Below are 11972 nucleotides of genomic sequence, written 5' to 3'. Positions count from 1 at the left end.
ATTTATTATTATAATGTGATTAATATAGATACTTGCTCCTTATTATCTTTTATTTTTAACTTATCATATAGCGTACTTGATGTTTGCACAGAGAGATTGGTTTGTACATGATATGTTCCCATATATAAATACTACTTATATTTACAAGAGACTCCTAATTTTTTGATAAAATCTCCATGTACAACTCCTGCCATGATCGCACGAGCTATTAATTGTTCGGGTTTTTTTATTGGGATTCAGATTGATTTGTTCGGATTCTGGTTAGAATTTTGATTGATTTGTTGAAATTCAGATTAGAATTTCGATTGACGGACTTGCTAGAAATAATAGACATAGAGATACATACATGCGGTCCAAATACGCGGACGAAAAAGACCACCCAAAGACACCAACTTGTTCGCATCAAAGTGAAGCCACTGAGATAGTGAGACAAAAAGACCACAGTAAATCTGTCGCTCACCACTCTGCCGTTCATTGACAATCGGCATCAAGCTATGGACAGCACACCAACCCAAGCCATAGACGACAACAGGTAAACCTGCATTTATTATTATAATGTGATTAATATAGATACTTGCTCCTTATTATCTTTTATTTTTAACTTATCATATAGCGTACTTGATGTTTGCACAGAGAGGTTGGTTTGTATACGATATGTTCCCATATATAAATACTATTTATATTTACACGAGACTCCTAATTTTTTGATAAAATCTCCATGTACAACTCCTGCCGTGATCGCACGAGCTATTAATTGTTCGGGTTTTTTTATTGGGATTCAGATTGATTTGTTCGGATTCTGATTAGAATTTTAATTGATTTGTTGAAATTCAGATTAGAATTTCGATTGACGGACTTGCTAGAAATAATAGACATAGAGATACATACATGCTGTCCAAATACGCGGACGAAAAATCAAAGTGAAGCCACTGAGATAGTGAGACAAAAAGACCACAGTAAATCTGTCACTCACCACTCTGCCGTTCATTGACAATCGGCATCAAGCTATGGACAGCACACCAACCCAAGCCATAGACGACAACACGTAAACCTGCATTTATTATTATAATGTGATTAATATAGATACTTGCTCCTTATTATCTTTTATTTTTAACTTATCATATAGCGTACTTGATGTTTGCACAGAGAGGTTGGTTTGTATACGATATGTTCCCATATATAAATACTATTTATATTTACACGAGACTCCTAATTTTTTGATAAAATCTCCATGTACAACTCCTGCCGTGATCGCACGAGCTATTAATTGTTCGGGTTTTTTTATTGGGATTCAGATTGATTTGTTCGGATTCTGATTAGAATTTTAATTGATTTGTTGAAATTCAGATTAGAATTTCGATTGACGGACTTGCTAGAAATAATAGACATAGAGATACATACATGCTGTCCAAATACGCGGACGAAAAATCAAAGTGAAGCCACTGAGATAGTGAGACAAAAAGACCACAGTAAATCTGTCACTCACCACTCTGCCGTTCATTGACAATCGGCATCAAGCTATGGACAGCACACCAACCCAAGCCATAGACGACAACACGTAAACCTGCATTTATTATTATAATGTGATTAATATAGATACTTGCTCCTTATTATCTTTTATTTTTAACTTATCATATAGCGTACTTGATGTTTGCACAGAGAGATTGGTTTGTACATGATATGTTCCCATATATAAATACTACTTATATTTACAAGAGACTCCTAATTTTTTGATAAAATCTCCATGTACAACTCCTGCCATGATCGCACGAGCTATTAATTGTTCGGGTTTTTTTATTGGGATTCAGATTGATTTGTTCGGATTCTGGTTAGAATTTTGATTGATTTGTTGAAATTCAGATTAGAATTTCGATTGACGGACTTGCTAGAAATAATAGACATAGAGATATATACATGCTGTCCAAATACGCGGACGAAAAAGACCACCCAAAGACACCAACTTGTTCGCATCAAAGTGAAGCCACTGAGATAGTGAGACAAAAAGACCACAGTAAATCTGTCGCTCACCACTCTGCCGTTCATTGACAATCGGCATCAAGCTATGGACAGCACACCAACCCAAGCCATAGACGACAACACGTAAACCTGCATTTATTATTATAATGTGATTAATATAGATACTTGCTCCTTATTATCTTTTATTTTTAACTTATCATATAGCGTACTTGATGTTTGCACAGAGAGGTTGGTTTGTATACGATATGTTCCCATATATAAATACTATTTATATTTACACGAGACTCCTAATTTTTTGATAAAATCTCCATGTACAACTCCTGCCGTGATCGCACGAGCTATTAATTGTTCGGGTTTTTTTATTGGGATTCAGATTGATTTGTTCGGATTCTGATTAGAATTTTAATTGATTTGTTGAAATTCAGATTAGAATTTCGATTGACGGACTTGCTAGAAATAATAGACATAGAGATACATACATGCTGTCCAAATACGCGGACGAAAAAGACCACCCAAAGACACCAACTTGTTCGCATCAAAGTGAAGCCACTGAGATAGTGAGACAAAAAGACCACAGTAAATCTATCGCTCACCACTCTGCCGTTCATTGACAATCGGCATCAAGCTATGGACAGCACACCAACCCAAGCCATAGACGACAACACGTAAACCTGCATTTATTATTATAATGTGATTAATATAGATACTTGCTCCTTATTATCTTTTATTTTTAACTTATCATATAGCGTACTTGATGTTTGCACAGAGATGTTGGTTTGTACACGATATGTTCCCATATATAAATACTACTTATATTTACACGAGACTCCTAATTTTTTGATAAAATCTCCATGTACAACTCCTGCCGTGATCGTACGAGCTATTAATTGTTCGGGTTTTTTTATTGGGATTCAGATTGATTTGTTCGGATTCTGGTTAGAATTTTGATTGATTTGTTGAAATTCAGATTAGAATTTCGATTGACGGACTTGCTAGAAATAATAGACATAGAGATACATACATGCGGTCCAAATACGCGGACGAAAAAGACCACCCAAAGACACCAACTTGTTCGCATCAAAGTGAAGCCACTGAGATAGTGAGACAAAAAGACCACAGTAAATCTGTCGCTCACCACTCTGCCGTTCATTGACAATCGGCATCAAGCTATGGACAGCACACCAACCCAAGCCATAGACGACAACACGTAAACCTGCATTTATTATTATAATGTGATTAATATAGATACTTGCTCCTTATTATCTTTTATTTTTAACTTATCATATAGCGTACTTGATGTTTGCACAGAGAGGTTGGTTTGTATACGATATGTTCCCATATATAAATACTATTTATATTTACACGAGACTCCTAATTTTTTGATAAAATCTCCATGTACAACTCCTGCCGTGATCGCACGAGCTATTAATTGTTCGGGTTTTTTTATTGGGATTCAGATTGATTTGTTCGGATTCTGATTAGAATTTTAATTGATTTGTTGAAATTCAGATTAGAATTTCGATTGACGGACTTGCTAGAAATAATAGATATAGAGATACATACATGCTGTCCAAATACGCGGACGAAAAAGACCACCCAAAGACACCAACTTGTTCGCATCAAAGTGAAGCCACTGAGATAGTGAGACAAAAAGACCACAGTAAATCTGTCGCTCACCACTCTGCCGTTCATTGACAATCGGCATCAAGCTATGGACAGCACACCAACCCAAGCCATAGACGACAACACGTAAACCTGCATTTATTATTATAATGTGATTAATATAGATACTTGCTCCTTATTATCTTTTATTTTTAACTTATCATATAGCGTAATTGATGTTTGCACAGAGAGATTGGTTTGTACATGATATGTTCCCATATATAAATACTACTTATATTTACAAGAGACTCCTAATTTTTTGATAAAATCTCCATGTACAACTCCTGCCATGATCGCACGAGCTATTAATTGTTCGGGTTTTTTTATTGGGATTCAGATTGATTTGTTCGGATTCTGGTTAGAATTTTGATTGATTTGTTGAAATTCAGATTAGAATTTCGATTGACGGACTTGCTAGAAATAATAGACATAGAGATACATACATGCGGTCCAAATACGCGGACGAAAAAGACCACCCAAAGACACCAACTTGTTCGCATCAAAGTGAAGCCACTGAGATAGTGAGACAAAAAGACCACAGTAAATCTGTCGCTCACCACTCTGCCGTTCATTGACAATCGGCATCAAGCTATGGACAGCACACCAACCCAAGCCATAGACGACAACAGGTAAACCTGCATTTATTATTATAATGTGATTAATATAGATACTTGCTCCTTATTATCTTTTATTTTTAACTTATCATATAGCGTACTTGATGTTTGCACAGAGAGGTTGGTTTGTATACGATATGTTCCCATATATAAATACTATTTATATTTACACGAGACTCCTAATTTTTTGATAAAATCTCCATGTACAACTCCTGCCGTGATCGCACGAGCTATTAATTGTTCGGGTTTTTTTATTGGGATTCAGATTGATTTGTTCGGATTCTGATTAGAATTTTAATTGATTTGTTGAAATTCAGATTAGAATTTCGATTGACGGACTTGCTAGAAATAATAGACATAGAGATACATACATGCTGTCCAAATACGCGGACGAAAAATCAAAGTGAAGCCACTGAGATAGTGAGACAAAAAGACCACAGTAAATCTGTCACTCACCACTCTGCCGTTCATTGACAATCGGCATCAAGCTATGGACAGCACACCAACCCAAGCCATAGACGACAACACGTAAACCTGCATTTATTATTATAATGTGATTAATATAGATACTTGCTCCTTATTATCTTTTATTTTTAACTTATCATATAGCGTACTTGATGTTTGCACAGAGAGATTGGTTTGTACATGATATGTTCCCATATATAAATACTACTTATATTTACAAGAGACTCCTAATTTTTTGATAAAATCTCCATGTACAACTCCTGCCATGATCGCACGAGCTATTAATTGTTCGGGTTTTTTTATTGGGATTCAGATTGATTTGTTCGGATTCTGGTTAGAATTTTGATTGATTTGTTGAAATTCAGATTAGAATTTCGATTGACGGACTTGCTAGAAATAATAGACATAGAGATATATACATGCTGTCCAAATACGCGGACGAAAAAGACCACCCAAAGACACCAACTTGTTCGCATCAAAGTGAAGCCACTGAGATAGTGAGACAAAAAGACCACAGTAAATCTGTCGCTCACCACTCTGCCGTTCATTGACAATCGGCATCAAGCTATGGACAGCACACCAACCCAAGCCATAGACGACAACACGTAAACCTGCATTTATTATTATAATGTGATTAATATAGATACTTGCTCCTTATTATCTTTTATTTTTAACTTATCATATAGCGTACTTGATGTTTGCACAGAGAGGTTGGTTTGTATACGATATGTTCCCATATATAAATACTATTTATATTTACACGAGACTCCTAATTTTTTGATAAAATCTCCATGTACAACTCCTGCCGTGATCGCACGAGCTATTAATTGTTCGGGTTTTTTTATTGGGATTCAGATTGATTTGTTCGGATTCTGATTAGAATTTTAATTGATTTGTTGAAATTCAGATTAGAATTTCGATTGACGGACTTGCTAGAAATAATAGACATAGAGATACATACATGCTGTCCAAATACGCGGACGAAAAAGACCACCCAAAGACACCAACTTGTTCGCATCAAAGTGAAGCCACTGAGATAGTGAGACAAAAAGACCACAGTAAATCTATCGCTCACCACTCTGCCGTTCATTGACAATCGGCATCAAGCTATGGACAGCACACCAACCCAAGCCATAGACGACAACACGTAAACCTGCATTTATTATTATAATGTGATTAATATAGATACTTGCTCCTTATTATCTTTTATTTTTAACTTATCATATAGCGTACTTGATGTTTGCACAGAGATGTTGGTTTGTACACGATATGTTCCCATATATAAATACTACTTATATTTACACGAGACTCCTAATTTTTTGATAAAATCTCCATGTACAACTCCTGCCGTGATCGTACGAGCTATTAATTGTTCGGGTTTTTTTATTGGGATTCAGATTGATTTGTTCGGATTCTGGTTAGAATTTTGATTGATTTTTTGAAATTCAGATTAGAATTTCGATTGACGGACTTGCTAGAAATAATAGACATAGAGATACATACATGCTGTCCAAATACGCGGACGAAAAAGACCACCCAAAGACACCAACTTGTTCGCATCAAAGTGAAGCCACTGAGATAGTGAGACAAAAAGACCACAGTAAATCTGTCGCTCACCACTCTGCCGTTCACTCCACGCTTGTTGGCTTGTGTAGATATGTTTGCCATTTTATGGGCACAAACACCGATCGAAAGGGGAACGAACGAAAAGTTTCCGCTGCAAGCATGGACCTCTCACCGTTTCTTGCACTGCTGCCCATCGCCCTTCTCTCCCTCGTGTTCTTCTTCTCCACCGGCAGAAAATCTACTCTCTCCCATGGAGGTGGACGGAGGAGCTTGCCACCCTCGCCGCCGGGCTTCCCTCTCGTCGGCCACCTGCCGCTTCTTGTCGGGTCGCTACCCCACCGGACGCTCCGGGCGATGGCCGGAACGCACGGCCCGGTCACGCTCCTGCGGCTCGGCCGCGTGCCCATCGTGGTGGCCTCCTCGGCGGCCGCGGCGCAGGAGGCCATGAAGACCCGAGACGTGGCCTTCGCGGGGCGATACCGCGGGCCGATGGTCGAGCGCCTTTTCTGTGGGCGTGACATGGCCTTCGCTCCCTACGGCGAGCACTGGCGCCAGGCGCGACGCGTCTGCGTGCTCCACCTTCTCAGCCAGCGCTGCGTGCTCTCCTTCCGCCGCGTTCGCCAGCAGGAGACCGCCGCCCTGCTCGACCGCGTCCGCGCCGCCGGCGTCGACGACGCCGCCGTGAACCTGAGCCATCTCCTCGTCGTCTACTCCAGCGTCGTCCTCCTGCGGGCCGCGTTCGGCAACGACGACTCCAGCCATGGGCTCGACGGAGAAGGGAAGGTTCTGAGGAAGTTGTTGGTCGACGTCGAGGAGCTGCTGGGCTTGGGCACGCTCGGCGAGGTCGTGCCGTGGCTGGCGTGGGTGGACTCGATGATGGGGGTGCATGCCAAGGCAACACGGACGTTTGATGCGCTGGATGGCTTCCTCGAGCGGGGCATCGCAGACCACCATGCGCGGCGCCGTGGAGGCCGGCGGGAGGGAGAAGGCGGCGACGGCAACGACGACAATCGCCGCAGCTTCGTGAGCGTGCTGCTGGATGCGAAGGAGGAGGAAGAGGCGGGAGGAATCCTGTTTGACACGGTAGCCGTCAAGGCCATCATCCTAGTACGTGTATACTCCCTCAGTCGCAAAAGAAAACAGTTTTAAATTTGAAACAAATCATATTTTATGTTCAGCCAAATTTATAAAAAAATAGCGTCAATGTTTTTCTCTAAATAAGTTTACTATAGAAATGTTTTTCATAATTAATCTTGATACTCCTTATTTGGTATCACAATTATTTACATTTTTCCATATACATTTGATTAAACTTCAAATCATTTTACTCCTCATATTGTCAGAGACAACATGCGACATTTTTCCATATACATTTTCAGGGAAAAATTGCACAAGCTGTACTTTAATTCAATTCATTTTCCCAAGTTATCCCTAATAATACAAAATCATATTGCTCCACGTGTTTGAAAATACATCTTTTAATTTACACCTTTCTAATTAAAATACAAAATCATATTTCTCGAGTGTTCGAAGCCGGAAGCCCTACTATTTTTTTATGATCACCCCATCTGGATCTTTGTTCAAATCCAACCAATTTGCGAAGGCGTGTTCTCTTAAGAAGAATATCCACCCAACTCGCAGAGCACCTGAAGGCGTGTTCTCTAAGTAAAAAAAATCCACCTAACTCAATTTTTTAGAAGGACGGCAAAAGCTTTGCCGTGATTTTATTAGACGAGGGAAAAGAGAAATAAAAGTTTTACAAAAAGGTCTACTAGGCGAAGCCAGGACACAAGTTCACCGGAGTCCTATCCGTCAAACAATGATTTCCATTGCATTTTACAAAATTCATTGGGGTCGGCGGACCCCCGTGATAAGCTGCAGCTCCGCCCGACCACAAACACTAACGACTACTACTAAGGTACTACAGCGGCACACCGGCGTTTTGGCTAAAACGGAAATAGAAAACACTGAAAATACAGAAGAACAAAAGGGAACCACTCTGAAAATTCCCACTGTCGTCTACTCTCATCGTTCTTGTCCTCTTGCCGTCGTTCTTGTTGCAAGTTGATATTGCTGTATATCATCATTACAGAGGAGAGCTACTTGACATTGCTGTAAACTTTTCTGCCGGAAAGTTTCTCTGTTCCTTTCCTTCCATATGTTCCACCAGAAGTAGATCACCATTCCGTCGAACTTTTCCTTTTGATCTTTACCAAATTTTGTCCGACACTTCCGCCAGCCATGTAACGATCCTGTCACCGACCCAGAATCAAGCACCGAGAGGTCCAGCCCAGCCATTGTTTCACAAATGACCACACTCTTGCTTTTAGTATTGACAGTCTTTGCAAAGGTGTAAAGGTGGGCGTCTCGGGTCAACACCATAAAGTTTGCAAAAAGCAGCATCTATTATCTTATTATTTAGCCAACAAACGGAGTCACCACGTTCCCTCTCAAGGTCTAAAAATTCTCACATTAATCGGAGAAAAATAGAAAGATAAAAAATGGACTCACCATGTTCCCTCTCAAGGTCTAAAAATTTCCACATTAATCGGAGAAAAATAGAAAGATAAAAATTACCCACCACTGCCATTACGATAAAAATTAGCCTAAAATACCCCTATGCCTAATTAAAAATCACCCACCAATGTCATTATGAAAAATTAAATATAAAATACCATTTAGCTATGTATCAATTACAAATATATACTATTAATAAAAACTAAGGCTAACAACAATCAATCAAAATAAAATGAAAATAAGAAAAGTTATCTACATAATATTATTAAAGCTCAACAAATTAAATTGTTATTATAGGTAGATCATAGTTCACTTGTTTTAATCAACAATAAGACATAATTTACGATAATGAACAGGATGATGTATGGTAAAAAATAGTATAACCTTTAATTAAGAATACAACGACATGTAATTTTTTGAATTTTTAATACTAGCCGCGCAAATGTGCAGACTATACGCCTAGTTATTTAGATTCTGCTAGTCGGATACCGTCTACCTGTTCCCATAGCATAATAAAGTAGATCATCATTCCGTCGAACTTTTTCTTTTGATCTTTACCAAATTTTGTCCGACACTTCCGCCAGCCATGTAATGATCCTGTCACCGACCCAAGCACCGAGAGGTCCAGCCCGGCCATTGTTTCACGAATGACCACACTCTTGCTTTTAGTATTGACAGTCTTTGCAAAGGTGTAAAGGTGGTGTCTCTGAGTCAACACCACAAAGTTTGCAAAAAGTAGCATAATTTAGATTCTGCTAGTCGGATACCGTCTACCTGTTCCCATAGCATAACATATTCCTTTATTTCCTGAGTTGTTTGGAGGGCTAGGATGTGAGAAATCCATCGGTTATCTTGCAATATATGCTTTTTTTTAGAAACACAGTACAGAGGCACACAACCTAAATCCTAGAAAATTCGCTCCCAGAGGGAGTCGAACTCAGGACCTCAGGTGCTACTGAGGCTCTTGTAACCACTACGCTACAGGCCCTTTATGAACTGAGAATTCTTCCTTTTTGATTTGATGAATAGTGTCGATCCTATTCCCTTAGGACAACTAATAACTCAATTAATAAATAAACTTGGGGCAAACTTGACCTCCGCGTGTGGTGGGCCCACTGATACAAATGGGAGAGGGAAGAAATTACTATTTTTATGCCCATCTATCACTCACCTCATGTGAGAGTAGATTTTTGAGAAACTTCGTTCGTGGAGCTATCTAAAAACACTCATTTATAAATAAAATGGCTCCTGAAGTATTATAAAAGTAAACAACATGTCTATATAGAAAGCCAGACTTAATGGAGGACAATGCGACCAGACAAGTATTATTTGCGTACTTAGAGCAGGTAAAACAATGATTTTATTGCTAAGTTAGTCAGTATTTTTACTAATGTCGATGGGAGATAGAGGGAGAGAGATGAGAGCTTATCCTAATGCATGCAATAAGTTGAACATGGAAACCTACTATGCAGTAGTGGGTCTAGATAACAAGTGGATGTGAGGAGAAATAAAAAAAATTGACACATGGGTAAATATTATGAGAAAATTTACAATGATTGAAAAAATAGAAGTTGTCCATCTGATAAAATCATACGGTGGTGAAGGTAGGAAGTACCTAGAGTAAAGTATCTGATACTTACAAAATGTGGGACCAAGTACCAAAAAATGGGACTGGATACTAATTTAATTTAATTTTTGTAAATACTTTCCATAGATCAACGGCTAGAAAAAAATATAATACAGTAATAAAAACCTTTTATAGATAAATAAAATGCTGGTTTGCTCTATGAGCATTGACTATATATAGTGACATATATACGTGTACGGTGCAGGATATGTTCCTAGCCGGCTCGTCTACGACCGCCTCCATTGTGGAATGGGCAATGGCGGAGCTCATCAACCATCCAGATGAGATGCGCAAGCTCCAAGAGGAGATACGCACCACCATCTATGGCGGCGGTGACAACCAGCAAATCACCGAGGACCACCTCGGCAAGCTGCGCCGCCTCAAGCCGGTGCTCAAGGAGACGCTCCGTCTGCACATGCCGTCGCCGCTCGTGCTGCGGGAGACGGTCGAGGACACCGAGCTGCTCGGCTACCACGTTCCGGCACGCACCCGTGTCATCATCGACGTCGGGGCCATCGCACGGGACCCCGCCACCTGGGAGCGCGCCGAGGAGTTCTTGCCGGAGCGGTGGTTCGGGGACGATGGCGGGCCCCTGGCCACTGCGGCGGTGGCGGGGCAGGACTTCACATTCTTGCCGTTCGGTGGCGGGCGGAGAGGGTGCCCTGGTGCTGCGTTTGGCATGGCGAGCGTCGACCTGGTGCTGACGAGCCTGCTGTACCACTTCGACTGGGAGCTACCGGCCGGTGGGGCGTCCACGGTCGACATGGATGAGGTGGGTGGATTGGCCGTGCGGTTGAAGAAACCTCTGTGTCCGGTCGCTAAGCCATGGTCTCCTTAGTAAGATCCATCATGGTGTGGTCTATCCTACTCATAATCATCAGGAAATTAAATAAAGAGCTTAATTATCCGCACGGGCCACGTGTCCTTCACTGCTATCTTATACATTCATGGTAAACAGCAAAATGTAAAGTTTGGACGCATGACCTTTACTATTACATATAAGCATCCATATCATATGTACTTTACTGGTTATATATATTATTTTCCTCAATTAATATATATTTGCTTTACAGAGGTATTGCCAGCGGTTCTGAAAAAATATTGTATACATTATTATCTTCTTATCCATGTTGCTTTTAGTTATATGGCATCTCTAAATTTCAAGTGCCTGAACTTTAGGGCTGCTTTAGGCGGCGTGTGCGAATGCTGTCGTCTGCCGGTGCCCCAGAAGTGGAATTGGTGACAGAGGTGTGCAAAAACCAAGAAATTGGTGTGTTTGGGGTTAGGGTGGCAGACACAGCAGTGTAAGAGCCATCAAGTACCATAAGACAATAAGATGGTTGAGCACGGGTAGAAAGATAATGCAAGCGGGAAAGAAGAGCTGATTATCGATTGATGGAGAAAGAAGAAGATGACGATGGTAGTCGGATCTTGCATTGATCTTAAGGTCCACGAAAGATGCCCAAACAAAAAAAAAATGACAGGTACTTTCGAGGGTGGGTTTGTATGCTAAGTCATGCATGGTCTCTCCTTATTAGTAAGAT

The 11972-nt window shown here is 40.3% G+C and overlaps 1 protein-coding gene across 1 annotated transcript; it reads left to right on the top strand.

Annotated features, from left to right (window-relative positions):
* The first annotated feature begins 6305 nt into the window (after positions 1 to 6305).
* Positions 6306 to 11506, top strand: LOC120643997 (cytochrome P450 71A1-like). Its single transcript, XM_039920523.1, has 2 exons — positions 6306 to 7391; positions 10634 to 11506. The coding sequence occupies exons 1-2, from the start codon at positions 6390 to 6392 to the stop codon at positions 11264 to 11266; spliced, it is 1635 nt and encodes a 544-aa protein (XP_039776457.1). The 5' UTR covers positions 6306 to 6389; the 3' UTR covers positions 11267 to 11506.
* Positions 11507 to 11972: the final 466 nt, after the last annotated feature.

The sequence above is a fragment of the Panicum virgatum genome, chromosome 8K (genome assembly GCF_016808335.1).
Source record: "Panicum virgatum strain AP13 chromosome 8K, P.virgatum_v5, whole genome shotgun sequence".
Taxonomy (NCBI): Eukaryota; Viridiplantae; Streptophyta; class Magnoliopsida; order Poales; family Poaceae; genus Panicum; species Panicum virgatum.
The sequence above is the reverse complement of the archived record's forward strand: the minus strand, read 5'-3'. Positions and strand labels throughout refer to the sequence as shown.